Source organism: Tympanuchus pallidicinctus, unplaced genomic scaffold, assembly GCF_026119805.1.
Source record: "Tympanuchus pallidicinctus isolate F22 unplaced genomic scaffold, pur_lepc_1.0 scaffold13, whole genome shotgun sequence".
Taxonomy (NCBI): Eukaryota; Metazoa; Chordata; class Aves; order Galliformes; family Phasianidae; genus Tympanuchus; species Tympanuchus pallidicinctus.
Window position 1 is genome coordinate 2,641,328 of NW_026294648.1, and position 19,940 is coordinate 2,661,267.

At 42.5% G+C, this 19,940-nt stretch overlaps 1 protein-coding gene across 11 annotated transcripts in view; it reads right to left on the reverse strand.

Annotated features, from left to right (window-relative positions):
- Nucleotides 1-237: 237 nt before the first annotated feature.
- KIAA1210 (KIAA1210 ortholog) overlaps nucleotides 238-19,940 on the reverse strand; it is a 52,272-nt gene continuing 32,569 nt past the window's right edge. For 9 of the 11 annotated variants that reach the window (XM_052673349.1, XM_052673350.1, XM_052673347.1 and 6 more), the window contains 9 exons: nucleotides 18,653-18,782; nucleotides 16,053-16,211; nucleotides 14,778-14,843; nucleotides 11,272-11,481; nucleotides 10,049-10,151; nucleotides 6,992-8,569; nucleotides 6,090-6,241; nucleotides 5,555-5,657; nucleotides 238-1,921 (listed from right to left, as the gene is read on the reverse strand). In XM_052673349.1, the coding sequence (XP_052529309.1) occupies nucleotides 1,749-1,921; nucleotides 5,555-5,657; nucleotides 6,090-6,241; nucleotides 6,992-8,569; nucleotides 10,049-10,151; nucleotides 11,272-11,481; nucleotides 14,778-14,843; nucleotides 16,053-16,211; nucleotides 18,653-18,782 (2,674 nt within the window). In that variant the 3' untranslated portion in view covers nucleotides 238-1,748. The remainder of the gene's footprint in view (nucleotides 1,922-5,554; nucleotides 5,658-6,089; nucleotides 6,242-6,991; nucleotides 8,570-10,048; nucleotides 10,152-11,271; nucleotides 11,482-14,777; nucleotides 14,844-16,052; nucleotides 16,212-18,652; nucleotides 18,783-19,940) is intronic. The other 2 variants (XM_052673345.1, XM_052673344.1) reach the window with 2 other exon arrangements.

Consider the following 19,940-nt stretch of genomic DNA (forward strand, 5'->3'; position numbering starts at 1 on the left):
GAATACAAAAGGGGTTCCTTCAAGACAAGGATTACAAAAGCATCTGTACATACCAAACATAATGGAAACAAGATCAAAAGCAAAAACAGGGCAGAGATTCTAGTAACATTTGCAGTACTTTAGGGAAAGGACCCCAATTCCCACTAACCGAAAGAGAAGAGTTTGCTGAATAAGGCAACACATGTATTTTACACGGGGTCAGTGTGTCTGATGGGGTGGCAGCTGGACAGAACTTCAGAGGAATACAGATACTTCAGATTTTTGCAAAAGAAGAAACTGCTGTTAAGAGAAAGAAAACAAGTAGTAAAATAGGCCTGGATTAACAAACCAGCAGTGAAACTCTTAGTCTTTTTTGTGTCAGTACGAAACAAACAGAATCTATAGCTTCAGTGTGCCTACTTGAGTAAGTTTTCACCTATCTAGAAGAGTCCACAATCTAGCTGTTAATTAATACTGTTTTCAATTATTGTGATCTATGTATTTAAATTTAGGCCAAGACTGGAAGACTGAAGTCTTCCTATGTGATACCTATTTTTTGTTTTGCAATTAGTCCTAACTTTTTTCCTCAGGAATACCTACCACCTATCCAACTAAAAACTGCCCATCAGCCAAGTCAGCCTTCGAAGTTTGCACTGACTGTAAACAAGAATTTAAATGTGCAATCCTGCAAGAAAAGACAAAAAGAACCACTGGGTGCCATTGGCTTTTAAGCCACTAACATCATTTTATAGAGCTTTTCTTTCCATAGCCTGCTCCCTTCAATGATGGCATTTTTAGTCTGATGTTGGGTTACCAATTAAGGGTGGATGACTCACTGGGGAAAGCAGCTCCTTTATCACACAAGAACATGGAAAATGGAGTGGCCTTTGTTGAACACATGCTGTGAATTTCCAGGTAGCAACAAGTTTCCATCTGCTGCCACTCTTTAAGAGAGAGGGTTTGTTGATGAATCTCACAAAAAAGAAACCACTCTTTGCCATAATTAAAGGAAGAAGTTTTTTGAGGGTTTGGTTTGTGGGTTTTTTTGGTAGATTATTCCAGATTTCCAAACAGACAACCAAAAACAGAGTGGATGCCAGAGCATGATGGTTTTCTAGGATGTGGGAGAGAAAAGGAGGCATGTGCCTCTGGGTCATTCCACCTGGCATCACTGAGCAAAGCACAAGACCTGCAGCATTGTGATTTCAAATTATCCAAAAGGCAAAATGACTCCAACTCACAGTGCTGCTGTTTGGATCCCGCAGCTATCACAAAATAGGTCCATTAGCAATCAGAAGCAAAAGCGGGCCATTACACACAAGTGTGATGACATCAATGCCCATGAGTCACAGTGATGCATCAGTATACAGCATCATATCTATTTTGTAGCATACATTAATTCCTTAGCCAAAAACACATTGCACAAAACACTACATCGTTCATGGAAACTTTAAAAACATATTTAGCAAGGGAAACATTTCAAAAGCCTGAAGCACGTCTTCTTAGAACACCAGTGTCTTTTAGTCAAATACGTAAGTGTATGACATAAAGATCAAGTTTTCCTAGTAGTTGGTAGTACAAAATGCTCTGCTTGCTAATACTTCAAAATTGAGCCCCGGGTGGCATTTCTTCACTGTTTGTTCACATACAGCAGTCTGAACAGAAGTTCTAAGGCTCTAATTTCTCGGAAAAATGATCACAGTGAAGAAGGATTTAAATGGAGTTAATGCAGCTATTGACGGTGCAAAGAAGGATGTCCACGTCATTTGCTATTGTACAATCTGGGGCATTTCACTCCATGCTTTGGCTTTCTTCTTGGCCAGGGATAGCCAGGGTGGTTCAGCAGGACTGCATGGTGTCATTGGCAGGTTAGAAGAGTGTCTTGTTTCCTTTTCAACAGCAGGAATCACAGATGCTTCCTGAGCAATAGGTCCAACTTTACCTGCCAACAAGAAGATAGCCATCACTCATCAGAAGGCTAGAGAGTTAAAAACTCACTTTCTGCCAATAATATTTTTGTTCTCTGGAAAGAAAATCATTTTACAGCCCACAATGTCTGTGATTCAAGAATAGAAGTCAGAGAAATTACTAAACTGGGTATCACTGACACGATCTGGTCCAGCTACAATGAAAGCTAGGACTTACTATTGCGATGGAAAAAATTGTATCAAGCTTTTAGTTGACAAAGCTGTCTGCAAAAGAATCTTCTCCTCAGCACTAGCAGCAAGTGCCTAGCCCCTGATATATGAGCATGTTCTTCAAAATTCCTCAGACCTGAAGACTGCAGTCCCAGGCATTTTTATAACACATCATCAGGGCTAACTCATTTCTTAACCTTTTCAAACTCTTAATTGCCATGACAGTGCCAAGCAAGGAGCTCCACTGGCTTCTTCTGCTCTGTGACTGGCAAGAATATCTGGGAATAAGACTACCGAGTATGAAGGAAAATGGAAGCAAAATACTTGCAGGGCAAGGATCACCCCAGGCTCACTGAAGGCTTAAAAGAAACTGGTAGATGGTCTTCAATTCTGCTTCAGCAATATTGTTAAGTACTAGGTAGAGGTCAAATGCAAGAAGGTGGGATTCTGGAAGAGTTAGGTGCTCCTTTTAATTGCAGCCTAACACAAGCCTGTCATCCTCACAAAGGGCGAAAGACTGTAGATAGGGCTCCTTGTATGGCTTTGAGTTACTGTTTGGAAAAGGCATCCTCCCTCCATCTTCTTAGAGAATTTTCAAGATTGATCACTTCAGACAGCCTGGCATGGGGCATCACAGGTACAGCTCACATTTCTCAAGATATGATTCACAAGTCTTTCAACATTGTGCTCTCCCCATCCCTTTCAACCCATACAGGACATTATTTTCATGTCCAAGTCAAGCTGGGAAAACTCAAACATTTCCTCAGTACCCCATTAGCCTGTGTGTGGCATGTGTCTGGCAAGATGAGGCTGCTGTGCTCCAGCACAAGAACAGAGGCCACATAGGGACTTGTGCAACTCTAAGTACAGGAAGCTTGATCTTGCACACACTTAAATCAATGAAAAATGTCAATCAGCTTCACCAGCCACACTCCAGATCAAAGCCGAGGAAGTTCCATGTCTCCATGCAGGAGGTCTCCTTTCACAGCCCTGATTCAGTGCTATGCTTGCAGGAGGCAAGCTATACTTAGGAATAATGGAGGAAGTGTGCTATCCACTAAAACCAGGCTGCAGCTCTACATGCACAGTACATTTTTTTGAAAGCATCTAGGAGGATATAGGAATTTAAGTGTACTGAAATCTTGAAAATGGGTTTTCACTTTTCGGGAGACAAACCTCACCATGCTTAAGCAAAGTGAAAGAGAGAAGAGGCAAGCTGGGTAGTCTTCCCATGGTTATGGAACATGTGGGCACGGGCCGTCACACAGCAAAACAAACCAAACGCACTCAGTTGCATAAGTATCTGATTTCTTGGAATTTGTTTCCAAACTTAGCTGACACTGAGCTGTCCTGGCTTTTGCTGCTGCGTACAGAATGTGCAGAATTGTACACAAGGCCTCAGCCATCTATTATGGGAGAAGAAAACTGCTCAAGTTAACATAAGCCAAAAAACAAAATCCAAATAAGTATCTCCTCTGGATACTGAATCTAAATCCCCTCCACCAACAGCACCTTCAACTGGGTGAACTGCTGGCTGTGCTAATGGGAACTGAATAGGAAGAGGAGAGTTTACATTTGGGATTCCTAACTTCCTGCTCACGTGCTGATTGTGCTGAGTGTTTCCAAAGTGTGGTTTTCTGAGTAGTTAAGGAGTGATGTTTCCCCTAAACATCAGACTGATTAGAGTTCTCTTTGATATTCCAGGAGTGGAAGACTATCCCAAAAATGCTGTCCCTGGAGGGGAGAAATAGTCCTTGGTTATCAGGAAACTAGGTCAGTTCTTGGGAAGAGGTGATGCAGAAAAATTCTGCTGCAAGGCCCACAGGCGGGATGAGTTCTACCAGATGAGTAGCAGCACGCTTTGTGCAGTTCTGGGCTTCTGCTGAAGGGTGCATGGCTTCCAAGACATGGATAATTCAATGCAGAAATCCAGCCTGTTTGGGACAGCCTTTCAAAGGAAGACATCCATTTTATCTGAGCAAAATTCTCACTTTGCAACTAAAACTGTGAGATGAAGTTGGCCTATAACAGAATACTTTCTAAAAAAGATGGTATTTTCATCCCCTACCCATAGTTCGACTAGCAACAGACATAGAGTCTCCCTGCAGGTGCACATCCTCAGCTGGTCAGCTGCCTGGAGTAAGAGAGAAAGCTCAGTCTGTAGCACTTGTAAACTCAGAAAGGGATAAATGGCCTATAAAGGCTACCATGGGGAAGAGGCAGGGATGTTAACCCCTTAGTATCTCTAATAACAAGAATTCTGGGTGCTGTGGATTGTAAGGGGAAAGTGGCCTTGTAGTGAAAGTGTCAGCAACAGGAATCTGGATCAGAGCCACTCCTCTGACACACTGAGGCATTTCTTATCTTCTTAGGCAGCATCTGAAATCAATAGTTTTCAGCTCACATCAGATGCTTGCACAGCGGAAGAACTGGCTTATCTGTACCTAGCTGGAGCGTGCTTGGCACCACACTGAGTGAGCAGGGAGGTATAAGCTGCAGCCCAGCAGTAGCCCTGAAAAAGGCATGTGAGTCACAGCGTCTGAGTCACACTCTTCCCTTGCATTTCTCATACAGAGAATCAGAGTTAATAGGGCAGGAGGGGGGCCTTTCAACCTCTGCTCTCCCAGGGGCGGAAATGACTCTTACCTGTATTATTCCTGAGGAGCGATTATCTAACCTCTTCTTGAACGTATCCAGCAATGGAAACTGCAGACTATCTGGAAGACCTTATCCTATTCTGTGTATCAGTACTCTTTATTGTTAGGAAGTTTTTCAGCCTCCCCAGTGCATTCTAAGCTCATGCAGGGCATGAGCTTCCTCTCTGCAGCAAATTAAGTCCTTCTGTAGACTAAACAACTCCACTCCCATCAGTATTTCCTGGCTGACTGGAGGTCCAGAAGACCCGACCTTTTTGCTGCGCTGTTCTGGACACTATCCAACTTCAACTGCTTCCTGGAAAATATTTTTTATTATTGATCTTTGCCAGTAATAAATCACCGTTCTGTTTAAATGCCATTCCATGAACAGGCCGTGGGGATGAAAGCACATCACTTGCTTTCTCTGCTGAAAAGCCAGTGCATATAACACTTAAACACATGACCTAACACATATACGACTTATATGCAAACTACAGTCTGAACAGGCCTCATACAAAGTATGCTGATTATTCAAAAGAATAGAATCATGGAATCATTAAGGTTGGAAAAGACCTCTAAGATCACGTAGCCCAATCATCCACCTACTATCAATATTGCCCACTAAACCATGTTCCTTAGAAGCACATCTACACAGCTTTTGAACACCTCCAGGGATGGTGACTCAACCACCTCCTTGCACAGCCTGTTCCAGTGCATCACCACTCTCCATTCCCTACCACTCTTACCACTTACTGGTGTAAATTATACCCATTATGTAAAGATGTGGCTGAAAGAGAATACCTGCTGCAGCACACACACTGGTCTTCATTTGTGGTTTCTTCTCCTGAGTCCTCAAGCTAGAAGGCATGTTCTTCTGTATGTTCTCACTACCACAGATGACTTGCTAGAAAAGGAGGAAGAGAAAAAGAAAAGGCAAATAAGAAACCTGCCAGACAGCTGTGTTCCTAAAGCTTGCCATTAGAACTCTGGTAGCATCTCCAAATCTAACTATGGAAATGCAGAAAAGGCCAGACAGGAATAGTTAGGGAGGGAGAGGACAAGAAGTAAGATAGTTGTTACAAATACAGGGTCACTGCACATGCAAACAAGTTATCCTCTCTTTCTCACTGAGCAGGAATTTAAGGCTTGCAGAGGAAATATATGCAAGAGTCAGTGGAGAAGCCAGACCTTCAGTACATCTTCTGCAGTGAAGCAGAAGCACTGGAGCAGATTTGTGAATGCTGTCTGTAGGACACCAATGGTGAGAAAGCTGCTGCACTGCACAGCAGCTCTTGGTGAAGGATTTACCCCCAGGTAACTTTACTTGGCACTCTACCTCCTCTCGATCAACTTTGCTCGAGGTTTGCTCTTCAGCCTTCTGTTCTTTGGCAAGAGGGTGGTCCTGGAAGCCCTTTTGTTTTAGTTTTGCCACGGAGATCCAAGCCGGCTCAGAGGAAGCAGTTTCCAAATGCAGAGAGAATACTTTTTCTATAGAAGAAATATTTTTGCAATAAAGAAGGGATTTAGGTCAAATCAGCCAAAAGCTAGCGTGTTTTCTGTTTTAAATCCTTCTGCTTCTGTAATACCCTTTGAACACCAGGGAGATAAAATTACCTTCCCTGATGATCCTATCCTTGGCATTAACCACTTCTCTGTTTATTCTACGGTTTTTTACTCAACTCTGCTTCCGTTTAAGTCAATGGCAGAACTCCCACTGGGACCATTGTGAACCGGATTTTGCCTTTGAAACAACATCCTTACATCGCAGACTGCAGTAAGATAACCATTATTTTTTCATGTCAGCTGTAAAACACAGGCTACCATTTTGCCTTTTGAGTATTTTAAATTAAGTGACCATAGGAAAAAAAACCATGCCCAGTGCAACTCCTAGTTAACACTACTGCAGTCTGGAAAATTAACTACAGAACAGCAGCAACTTTTACAAAGCTGTGTTAAAACTCCAACTACATGCAGAAATAGGTTGCACCAGAAATGTTCCAGATGCCCTTAAGCTGTTATTCTGACATTATTCTTGCTGGAACACACCCCTCATTAAGATAAGCCAAGAATTCTCTTGACTGGCTCAACCATCAAGCTATGAAATGATGGTAATAACCATCATCAAACTCAGCTCAAGACTGAGTTTGGTCCTCTTCGAGAGGATTTTATCTTCTGTTTGCCATTTTTTCAAAGGTCACCACTTCCTACAATGTTTGAGTAAAAGTACAGCATAAATACCTGAAGGTTTAGTACCATTTTGCTTCTTTGTCCCTTCTTCTGATCTTGTCTTGGCAGGACTTCTGTCTTCTAAATCGGCTTGTTTTAAAAATGATGTTGTGCTGACAGGAAGGCTTGGAGATGGCTTCCCAATGCTTGCTGGCTTCTGATCCTCCTTGACTGCAGCAGAAGCAGTGGAAGCAGCTGAGGGGAGCAGCTTTGGAGACTCAGCACGGCTTTCACTCTGGTACTTCAGTAAAGAAGATGTCCTCCTTAATTTGACCCCAAAAGGATTTTCAACACTTTTTGCTTCATGGTCAGCCCACTCCAGAGAAGAATTCAAATGCAAATCACCGTCCCTACAATCTCGATCAAATCTGTTGGAGTTATTTTTCATGGAATCCTGGATGACTGCATGTTGTTTTGTTATTCCTTCAAATAACTCTGGTCTTACAGGGGAGGTTGGGGAACTTCTCATATAGGAATCTTCCTTTGAATTTGACCCCCCCGAGAGAGATCTTTGCCATGCAGGTGCAATGGTAAACCTCACTGGCTTCGCAGCAGCAGTCTTTAGCAGACTTTGTATATTTTCTTCTGAGGACTGACTGTCTTTCTCTGGTTTCCTGTGAGAAGCTGTACTGCTTACTTGGTACTTACAGTCATCGTTAGAAGAGACATTACATGTCAGTCCAGCCAAACTTGAAGAGGCCAGACTTTCAATGGAAAGCTTTTCAGAAGCATGTGATGTGCAGGTTTGCTGACTGACATGGTTATCCTTTGAAACAGGACAAGGTATTGCTGCTTTAAGGCATAGTTCCAATTTGCTGGGAGGTAGCATGCAACCTGCTTCTAACACAGACGCAGCAGTGTCTGTTTTTTTTCCTGCACTGCCTTTGGATGGCTGAAATTCTGTTTTTTCACAAGTTTCACTGTCATTTCTTGTTACTGAGCTGTTGTCAGACTTCAAAACATCCACTGTCTTGACGTCAGAACACTCTGAATCAGCTACAGCAACCTGTGAAGTGCTCAGAGCGGTATTTAAGACAGACTGGTTGGAGCAGCTCTCATTAATACCCAGAGAAGCTTCTACTTTGCCAATCAATAGTGTACCCACCTTTTCCTGGTCTTTGACATTTTGGTCCACAGATTTTGCTGGGGAGTTTTGTGCAACATATGCCAATGCAGTTATACTCTCCGTTTCAGTGCCACTGCTAAACAAGTTAGCTGCTAGTATACCTGGAAGCACAACAGCTCCTGCTTCAGTTTGTTGAGATTTTGGAAGTGCAGATGCTTCCGTATCGGTATTTTGCTGATGTAAATTCAGTTCCCCAGAAGTCTCACCTGAACACTGTGGCACTGCAGCACTGTGCTGTTCCCCCAGGCTCACTGGAGGAGACTCAGGTCTCAGAAGAGATGTGGCTGCATTACAGTGATGGTCCACATCTGGAAGGCATGCATCTTCTTGCAGCAGAGTACAAGAGTCTTCTGCCATAAGTGTGGAACTGTAGGAGTCAGGGTCAGCATCAGCAGGACATTTTACACTTGGTGTCTCCTTAGAACCACCTCCCTTTTCACCATGCTCCACATGGGCTGATAAGCCTATATTAAACAAGAGAAGAGCGTGCATTTCAAGGTTCAGGCACCATCTATGTTAGTAATTCATACCAGAAAAATGGCTGTTAAAGCATATTTTACAATAAAGCTAAATGAGTGTTGTCTGCTCAAGGTGTTATCACTGGCTGTTTAGTTCTTTCCCGTGTGCATCCCTGTTTGTAAAGCTAACAAACAGATTTCTGGATATCTGGATTTCCCTAGATATTTCCTCATGCATATACCTAAAACAGCTGTCTAGATTGACCTGGAGGATTTTTTTGTGTTTGAACAGAGGACCTCAGCATCAGGTAGCACAGCCTCCTGGAGCTGCGGCAGGGCTGCTGAGCGCCTGCATGGCAGAGAGATGTCTGCACATGGAGTAACTCTGATGTGTCTCTCTGTGAAGCAGCTCAAGGGACGGCTGCAGGGACAGGCAATGCATGTACCCCAAGTGAGATAAGCAGCTCACCTGGGGTTGATGTTACCCTTTATCAACTATGGAGTGTACATTAAATTCAATCCTCCCTGAGCACCTGAGACCCACCAACCTGCACTGATATCTGGGAAACTTGGGATAGAAAGACTCATCACAGCTGACACCTTCAAGTGCAGACTCAGACTCTTCTCCAGCCCCTAACCTGTACTGATGTGTGCGATTACTCTTCCCCCTGTGCAAGACTAAAACACAATTTGTGTACAGCAGACTCAAATTAATGCAGTAGAGATGCCCAGCTAGCAAGCAGGCGATATCTGTGTGCTCCATTTGGTGCTCGCTCCTGTGAAACAGCAGGAATCCTCAGTGCTTTTCATACAAACGACAGACACTAATTTCTTGAGCTAGCAACACTTAGCTAGCTCCCACAGGGTCAGGCCATGAGTATGCCCTGAAAACAAGATGCCAACATTCCCACTACACTGTAGCATTACCATCAGTCAGTGCACTTTTAATATAGTGCTAAGTAAAAAAGTATGCATTATTCTACAGAAATTTCAGTTGTTTTTGCAAGTTAGATTACAGCTGTTTTACGACGCGTAATTAGCTGTTATTCAAATGATAAGAGGGAAGGCAGGAGAGGAAGGTCTAGTAAACAAGCCAATTAACGCCACCTTACACATGTAACATACAATTACAGAATCACAGAATCATAGGATCACAGAATGGCTTGGGTTGGAGCAATGCTGAGGTTGTTTTCTTCTGAGTTTCAGGAAACTCATCCCCAGCCAATGTGAATTAGCCAGCTGTGTAGAACTTCTGAACCTGCTACATTCACCTCACTTATTTTTTCACACTGTCCTCAAAGAGCACCACAGTTTGACTGAAGAATATGATGTCGTCACCATCACACTTCAGCATCCAGGACTGGTTTTAAAGTATAAAACTGAGAAGGTGCCTGGTTTGAAAGAACTCTCAGCCAAAATAGGTCATGTAGGCCTATTATAGAAGAGTTCAATCCACTGTTTTGGAAAGTCACAAGTTTGCATTACCTTCCCAATCACTTTTATGCTGGTCACTTTCAAGTAATTCTGTTGGATTTCCCTTCTTTTCCGGAGTTTCATAAAGGCATGCTTCTTTTTCTATGTGTTCCACCTAATGAAGTGCAGAAAGATGTTTTAATTAAAGAATAATGCACAAAAATTGTATTTTATAAATACACATGGATGTTTTTGAATACACAAAACATTTAGAAACGAAACCTGTCTTCTGTAATTTACCAACACTGTGGGTAACGTTCTATCCCAGTTAAGAAGCTCAAAATCATTCATGTTTTAAACTATCAAAGGTCTCTGGAAATCTCTGAGGTTCATGTACTCTGAGAGAATGAACATGTTTTGAAGAGGTCACCCAAGCAACCTGATGACAGAACAGAGCAAGGCAGAGACATCACCACCACTTCTGGTACCTCTGACCACCATTCCAATTAGCTTTTCTCCTTCAGCACTACAGCTGCACCAGCCACAGCACAAAAACATCCAGCAAAGATGCTACAGGGCCCAAGTTTCCAAGCAAACCTCATTCTATATTCCAGTCTTCCAGAATTTCCAGCTCTCCCTCCCTTCCTCAGAGTGGGGCAGTTCTAACTCCAGGACAGATTGCCATGCATGGGTCTATGATGGAGGGGGCAACACGCAGTACAGAAGGGTTGTTTCTTTTTCCTTCATCCTCCAGCTTCACTGCTGCCTTTCCTTGTGGCAAACGTCACCTTCACATTTCCTAGAGGGCAAGAAGACAAGCCTCTCATCCTAATTTCTCTTCTCCAGGAGGTCTCTCATCCCATTATCACTCAAGTATACTTTCTCAGGCCCTAGAGACAGCTCAAGACTTTCTGTATTTTTTTGTTTTCATCCACCTCAGCAACAGATTCTCACAAGCAAAGGCACAACCCTTCCTAAGACCCTTCCTTTGGCATAAAAAAAAATTACACCAAAGATAATCTGAAATTGTTTGTAGAAATAGGCCTGGGCTTCTTTAAAACTGAAAACAAGCTTTTCAAACAATATGGATGTTTTTACAGATGAGTTATAACATGAAATTTTTTTGAGTGAATAATGAAAAAAAATTAAGTTGCATTTTTATTCAGCACCTATTTCACTGAAGTAATGGGTTGGTAAAAAATCATGTGGTTTGTCACCTATTTCCAGAAGGCAAAAAGTAAAGGAAGGTGAGCATGTTCTTTCTGCACAGGAATTCTTTTGCAGAGGAGACCCACCTGGCTTTGCTGGCTCTTGCTGGTGAAGCCCTTCTGTCTCCGGGGGTTGATGGCAATGCGGTGCCGGGCAGCAGAGGTGTCCAGGCAGCCCAGGGGGCTGGCAGGGATGGTGAAGTCAATGGGAAGGGAGCTGCTGCCCCGCGAGCCTGCAGCCCCTGGAGCAGCAGAGGCTGAAGGACTGATGGGCCAGGAGGAATCTCCAGAAGGTATCTGTAAAACACAGACATGTCACTGTATGTTTTGCCCACACTCCCACAGCTCTGAAACATCATTCCTTTGTTAGCTTACTCTGTTTCAGAAGCCTGAAACGGACATAAATCCTTACTTTAATGTCTAATGCACGTCTAATGTCTATGCATGTCTACTGTTTTTTCTGCACAGAGATTCCTCAGCTCTGCATGTTCGCAGCTGTACATTACACAGAAGTGAGAAAAGCCCACTGCAAGTGCCTCAGCTGCCCCTTCCCACTTACTGTCTGAGAAGCCATTTGCAATATATATATGCACCAGCAGGAGACACTGGTGCAGTTTTTATAGCTGCCTTTTCTTCCAGATAATGAGACACAATGCAGGAATGTATTATTAAAAAGCCACAGTAGCATGGGTGTTTTCTCCTCATTCCTTCTACTTCTAAGAAAGTTACCGCAACCACTCAGCTCTTAATATCACCCTCCCAGGATAAAAACCAATGCTTCTCTCCAACACATCTCCCAGACCCATCTCCCAGACAGGGGTGTGGATCTCGTCCCCATACCGGTGCTGCTCTGGGGATCTGAACAGCAGCAACCTTAGATTAAATGATCAAAATACAGCATTTACAGGAATGCTCGTAGAGAAACCCCAAACATGCAGTGGGACTGGTACTGTTACTGATTTGAAATGCAGACCTGCAAAATGTCACACATGCTCAATAAGTTTGATTCAGTCTAACACACTCACTACTTTGGCTCTGGACACAGAAGCAGGTGAAACAGCCATGGCCTTGGCATTTGGCTTGGTTTAAGCCTGATATACTGCATGGAATGTGAAGCATATGTATGCTGATAAGGTTCTAAAGATAATGAGCGCATCTTACCAACTGAGCTACAAAAAACTAAGTATGCTGTTTTGTGTTTAAAGCAACTGAAGCTCATTTCCTTATTCCCTATGCCATCGTAGGTCTGAAACAAATTACAACAGAATGTCTGAGATTCTGCTCACAAAAGTTTTATACATTGTGAAAAGACAAAGAAGAATACATCTAGTAAATTGTTATTACTATACTTCTGTAAGATTAATGTTATGCTAAGCTCAAAAGGATCACATTCAAGTTCTTCTGCCTTTCAATTATGGAATCACAATTCTGCTTATTTAATATACAAACCACCTGAAACTAGCATCTGAGCAGCTGCTGTTATAAGTGGCAAATGTATACAGCCTATTCCACTGAGGATATTCAGGATATTTTTTTCCTGTGAGCACTGACTGATGATTGGTATCTTCTCTCACCAACAGCGGAGCAGAGACAGGCTTTGCACACCAACATTGGAGCATAAGGTAGATTTGGTGCTGGTTCTCATGCAGTGATGGAATCCTGCACAGAGAGTGCTGTGAGGCACATTTCCTACAGAGCGTTTGTGCCAAAAAATTGTTCCCAGCCACAGAAGTGGAGGCCCTACTTTGATTTTATTTGCCCTGGGCTGAAGTTAGATTTCCATACAGACTCTCTGGCAAAGCAGTGTCAGTGCTGGTCAATGTCTCTGCAAAGTCACCTGATGCTGGCTTTGACAGTCTCAGATTTATCCCTGGGTAACCAGGAAGTTGGCATCTATAAATGCAGAAGTCTCCAAGAACTGACACCAGCGATGTATCAGGGTTTTTCACACAGCATGAAAGGTCTTGGAAAGCCCAGGAACATAACAGAGGGGGTTCAGAGATGTTCAGTAGCCATCCTCTGCATCAAAAGCAAGTCAAATGTAAACCACCACACTGTGTGTCGATTCACACTGCTTAGGATTGAATTCTCTTTAATAAATACAAACATGTTATTAAATGGAACAAATGTTGCTGAGTTCTCGGTGCTCTTCAGCATTTCTTTCATCTTTGGGATGAGGTCACTCCCTGTAGCAACTTGTTCTACTAGTTCAAATCCTGGCATTACACAAAGACCTACAAATGCTACTGAAAAAAACACCTAATGATTGCTTCGGAATTATGACTTTTAGTTTTAATAAACATATTAGGAAGATTTCTGCTTAGCCAAACTGCTCACCAAAAAAAATACCAGGTAAAGAAACAGATGCTGCACTGTAGAAATTAGCCAGATTCATAGGGAACTGGTGAGAAAAAGAAAGAACCTTTCAGCTGGGGAATTCTGTAAAATATGGAAGAGGGGAAAAAAGTTTTGTTCTGTTCCCACCTTTCTTTCTCATAGGGAATGAGGATGAAAAGCCAAAAAAGCTGTGAAACTGTGGGTCAGAAAGAGAAGGGTTTTTTACATTGTAAGGAATAAACAGTATGGAAGCTCACAAAACGAAGTATTTTAGTAAAAGTGTAAAACAGGAGCTGCGTTAATGAAAAGATACATGGAAGTAACAACAGAATAGGTAATCTATTAGAAAGTAATGGCAATCTAAGTTACTTTGATCAGTTTGGGCTCTAGAGGTGTCTGAGCAGAAGTCAGTTAGAAGTGGGAATCAGTACTTTATCTTTCCATTCCTAAAGGAAAGGATCAAGGGATGACCATGCAGGAAAGCACCTGGTCTCAATCGTAGACAGGGAAGCTGAGCTGGTTTCTCTCTCCTTTTTCAAAGGCTGGAGAAGGAGAGAACGAAAGCGAGTTTCCTCAGCCATGGACTGGCACGAAGCGTTTGAGAGTGTGGGGTGGGCAGGAACTCCACTCAGCTCCAACCAGCAGGGACAGTCAAGGAGAAAACCAACAAAGCACCCTGCAAAAACATGACCTCTATACATTTTGCCAGGCTGGTCAAGTAACAGAATGTGTTGTCCTGACAGCAGAACTTGCTGCTTGTGATAGTCACTTGTCATTCAGAGGAAATGCCAAATCAGTGCGGAGCTTTTCCTGAGGAATGTGGTGTAAAAAGGACAGATCCTGCACTTACTGCCAGTGATGAGAAGCAGGCCATTGCTTGCAAGCCACTGGTCGACAGGTGTTATTAAGCTGTAAGTGCTGCTGGGTATTTGGACATGGAAGAGGAGATGAAGTGCTTCTAGTCCTCCTATCCTGTCTGTTTTTCTGCTGTGTAACTTTAAAGACTTCTACTGTGCTACAGAGCTGACTACACTGTTCACACAAACTCCCTACCAGTAGATTTCTGCCTTTGTTTATTTGGTTCTTATTGAAAACTCTGTGAGAGATATGATTTCAATACCGTTGGCACCACTCTGGACTGTTCATGAGCAGTTTGTACAACATACTCTAACCCAGGATACACAAAGTGAGTACTGTAACGGCTCCATACAGACACCACACATGCTGGTTTATTAGCAGGAAGAGTAGCTATTTACCTGTTCATCTTCACTGTCTGTCCCGCCTAAACTCAAAGAGCTATGACGTTGAACAGGGTTGGAGGACTGTGGGATAAAATAAGGAAGAGGGTAAGTCAAGGGAAGGATCGCAACGAATCACCTGGGACTGGACGTGCAGCATTAAGATCATGAAAAAATACAAGAGGAAAGTTATAGGAAGGGTGACTGCAAAGTCCCTGCCTCACAGAACACCTCTCATTTGTTCACTGGAGACCAGACATGAGGTAGGGGAACTTTATCCTGCTACAAGATATGCCTTAGAGGTTGACCTCAAAGAACCAAAGTGCTCTGCTGGGTGTATTTGCAGCAGGGCAACATGCACTTTAATGAGGAATTGAACCAACACATTTTTTAAAGTTATTTTAGTTTTTGGCTTGTTGTTTTAAGAACTTTGAATTGACAAATGTTTGCATACTCACTCAAATCCAAAATCATGCATCTGCTATAGAAAGGCTATTCATAAGAAAAATAACTCCAAGTCTCTTTAGAGCCTATCAACACCTATTCTCATGATACTCATGAGATTCTAGCTTCCCTGTCGATTCAGTTAATATTGCCCTGATTCTGAACTATTACATTCTAAAGCCAGTAACTAAGATTCTTCTGCAGCCCCATTACTTTTGTTTTCCCTATTAGCTTTAAAGCACCCTAAATATCTTCCTCTTTCATATACGCAGCAAACTGCCAATCTGCCCAGCTCTTTGGTGCTCAGAGACATGGGAAGTCTGTGCAGTGTGTGTACCTCAGCTTGTTCTCAGGCTGGGAGTGGTACAGTCACACTAACACAACACTCACCCGTGAATACTTCACTTTTTATGCTTTCTGCCCTGTGGACCTGCCAGGAGACACTGCCTTTCCCAAAAGCATTCAGAAATGTCCTATCAACTGACTTACTCTCCTCCTTCCTTTATGATATAGGTTGCAATTGCCCCAGAAGAAGTCTACATAAAGCCCAGAAAACTGTACAGTGATGAGTCCACCAAACTCATAGATAACTCATTCTAGTTCTGACTGATGGGTACCATCACAAGATGCCTGGCAGCAGAAAGAGCTTTAAGTGACTCCAGTGGTGTTTTACACAACTATCGTATCTAAATACCATGGGATTGCATAAACAGAATAGAAAAAGGCATCAAAACACATATTTGTGTGTACAGAGGTTTTATCACGAGTGAACAAAAAGGCCTTTCCCTTCCTCAAACAGATATTATTTTTTCTGTGCAGAAGGTCACTGAAGTGATGTAACAACTGTACCTTGCTTGGTGAATCGGTCAGAACTTCATGAAGGGTTGAAATGTCAGGAGGGCTTCTGGGCAATCCATCGTCCTCCGAAACTGTGCCAGCATCTTCCGTTTTCTTTCCAGTGATAACAAGTGGAGGAGATCCAAGCCTGATGTTTTGCTGCAGCTGAAGCTGTGGTTAAAGAGCAATTTAGACTTTCACTGGCATTGTCTATAATTTGGAAACTTTTACCCCAGTTGCTTCTATTAGACAGGAGGAGTCTTTTGTTTAACAAAAGTATTTGAAGGAACAAGCTACTCACAGAAAAAAGAAAAAATAAAGAAACATTAATTAAATTTTATTTAATTGTATACATCAAGGACCCATAGTTAGAACAGACTTCCATGCAAAACTAACTTAAAAATCATTTGTACTCAGTAAGTTATCCAAGACAAATTTTACCAGGCAAGAAAATTCATAGCAGCATAACTAAGTTTAGATTTAAGCTTTTATCTTAGGCTTAAAAATTCTCTACATGATTACACATGCCGGGACACCCAAACAGTCCCACAAAGTACTGTGAGCCAGCAGTCCCCAACCCAGGCTTATGAGGACAACTCTTCTTCCCAAAGCCCTTCCAAATCCCACCAGCTTGTCACCATCCTCTGCTGCACAAATCACTAAGACCCACTGCTTACAGAAAGAGAACTTTATTCAATTTCTGGTCCACCCTAAGGAGCTGCTTGTTTGTTTGCCCCAGCATCACGTCCCAGTTCTGTCTACAGCAAGAATGATAACAACGGTCAGGAACAGCTTTGTTTGTAAAGGAGCATGGAGATTCTTTTCCAAGCCTGCACAAAAAAGCGCTCCAGCAGGCCCTGACCCTCAGCAAGAAAACAAAGTCCAACTAAAAAAGCTCCAAACTCAGGAAACACCATTACCTGAACTCTTGGCTTAAGTATTTTGACTGTGTCACATCTGGAGTATAGACAAGGTCTGGAGCAGCATTTTTGTGCTTCAACTAAAAAGACCTCATTTCCCCAGGATAAACATGCAGACCTCTTTTTTTCTAGTTCTTTGCTTATTGAACTAACTTTGGACATTCTACACCTAAATTTTACGCTGTTCTCAAAGCTATGCATTCACTTGTACCCTTTAAAACAGATTTAAGCAGCTGTCATTCAGTGGGATTTATTTGTTGCTCATCCAATAGCTAAAGCTGTTATACATGGTAGCACAATGGCATCCTCAACCTCCAGGCCCCAATTTAAACGACTTTCCTTCCTCTTACCCTGATCAGTCAAATAAGTACCACCAATACAGTCTGCAGAATCAAGACTGACAACAAACTGCACAAAGATTGCATTATAAGGGCAAAAAAATATGACATACAACATATGTGCATTTAATGGGAAGAACACAGCCAATTTTATTCTCCTCTCTCTTCACAACTTCCCATCTCTGACTTACTAAATTTACTGCATGCAGACAGTAAAGTGATAGGTGAGAAAATCTGAATTTGCAGTTTTTCTTCTATTAGTAGAGGTTAATCTATGCTCCTAAGAAAATATCTGCTTTTGTTAGCGTTTGGCTTTTAATCTGACAACAGTCAAACACAAAACCAAGCTGTCTTTCATTGCTAAGAAAGTAGTGCTGGCAGTATTAAGTTACCATGAAGGATGATACACAGATGAGGAGAGGGCACAGGGAGTTGGAAATAGCATGAAAAGAGGTTTTTTTCCTCAGTGAAGTTCTATCATACACAAACACGACCTCCCCTGCTGCTCCTATTGCTGTGCAAAAACAACCCTGAATTGAAGGTTGGCTTACTTTGCAGTCTCATGGAGGAGCAAGTCTCTCTGTGCATCTTCTGTTTCTTAACATGTGATGCAATGGTGCTTTGCAACATGAAGCTCGTATTGGGCCAAGGAAGAATTTCAATGGCCTTTGGCTGCCTTATCAACAGTTTGTTTTGGTCTCTGGAAAAACCTTAAACTTTTATCTCAGTGCTCTGAGCTGGGTAACTATTTGAACGCAGTTAACGTAGCCAACAGCTGATAAGAGAGCTGTCAAGGAAGGATCGGTATGTGCTTTGGAAGAAGGAAATGACCTAGCAGAAAACAGTATCCTCTGCTGGCAGAGAACAGAAGAATAATGATATAAATAAAGCTGTCGTTAATAATGACCTGACAGATCCATCATCCCACACACTTGCACAGACCCTGGTGCTAACGTGTACTGTGGAAAAAAAACGCAGCCAGAATGGAAAAAAAAAAAGGCAACAAAAACCCAACAGCTCCAAAAAACACAGTACAGACAAGTGGCCTTAACCCAAAAGCAGCAGCTATGAAGTAAAGAATGGGAATTCCATTGGAAGAAGACTTACTCATTAAGGAAAGATTCAGTTCACAGACTCTTGGACACACGTCTATTGCACAGTATGGGACCTGGACAAGGCTGAAAACACCACAACTATTCAAAGACGCAGCTTCCAACAAGCAGAACAGATCCAAAGCAGTTCTGCCTTGGATGCTTCAGTCAACACAACGCGCAGCAGAGGCAACAAGCAACAGAGTTTGCTGGGAGGCAGCTAATGGAAGGTAGCACCATGAATGAGAAAAAGATGTTCTCACCTGCAACATTTTCACTCTTCCAGGTATGCATTCCTGAGATGACGTGTCACCTGCTGCACTTCCTGACACGGACTCAAAAATGAAGACACTGTCATGCGACAAGGCTTTGTTTCCCATGTTTCCTTTGGGCCTAGAAGGAAGGAAGAGCAGTTAATGCCATAGGTACAGCTCTCCAATACTTTTCCTTGCATGGTGATCTTAAAGAAAAGGGGGTGAGATGCATCTCACTCAACAGCAAGCTAACTGACTGAGGCAGTCATAGCTAGATCCTTCTACACCCAGGAGGGAAGAGGAAGAACTTTTTAGGATGCTAATTGAATGGAAGTTTCTATTTTAGGATGTGAGCAGCATCAGCCTTGAACACACAACCTGGTCTTTGTGGGCTAGAGAGGGAATCCAGGGTGGTATGTCAGGTGATGACGACATTCACTTCTTTCTCTCTGTATATATATCATAACAATTGGACTAGATGATCTTGAACGTCTTTTCCAACCTCGATGATTCATTGACTCTACTTGCATTTGCAAGAGAATTACTGTATTTTTGTCTGGCAGCAGCAAAAAGAGCATCGGATGAAGTATACTTAGAATTAACTGTAGATTTCATACAGATGAGTCTTTTATGTGCAAACATTTGTGTGCAACTCCAGGCAGTGTATTTTTATTTGCACTGAAGTAAAAGAGACACTGTTAGTTAAACCCCTAGATGTTTTAGCTACTTTATTTCCAGCACTGCTTTTCCTGTGCAAAAGCTCAACTCATTCATGTGCAACACCCCTGAAGCTGCTATGCCTAAGGACATGATGGGGCTTTCAACCCAGCGCCTTAACACTGCCATCAGGGAAGCTTTTCTATTTCCATTCAAAACTCACACCTCTCAGAAAACTACGAGGTAGTGGCACATTGCGCCCACTTCTCCTTCACAGATGACCAACCTCATGGATTCCCTGCAGCACCATGGCATTTGGTACATCTGGGGTTCAGTCTCTGGATGTTATTCAAAGAAGACTGCATGTTAAATGAAAACAAAAAGGAGGAGGAATGGGAAGAGTAGGAGGAAAAAGAAGCAAACCCAATACTTCTGTCTTAAGAACAATAAACAAAACTGTTTTAGGATTGGCTTTTGTATTCAGCATGCCAGGAATTGCAAGGCTCAGGACCTGACTACACCCTTCAAAGCTGTACTTCCATTGGCTTTCAAGATCAGGTCCTCCAAATGATTTGTCCAATCAGCCTCTCTTGGTATCTATAAAGTGTGCTCATGCCATGCAGAGTCTGGACAGGACAGG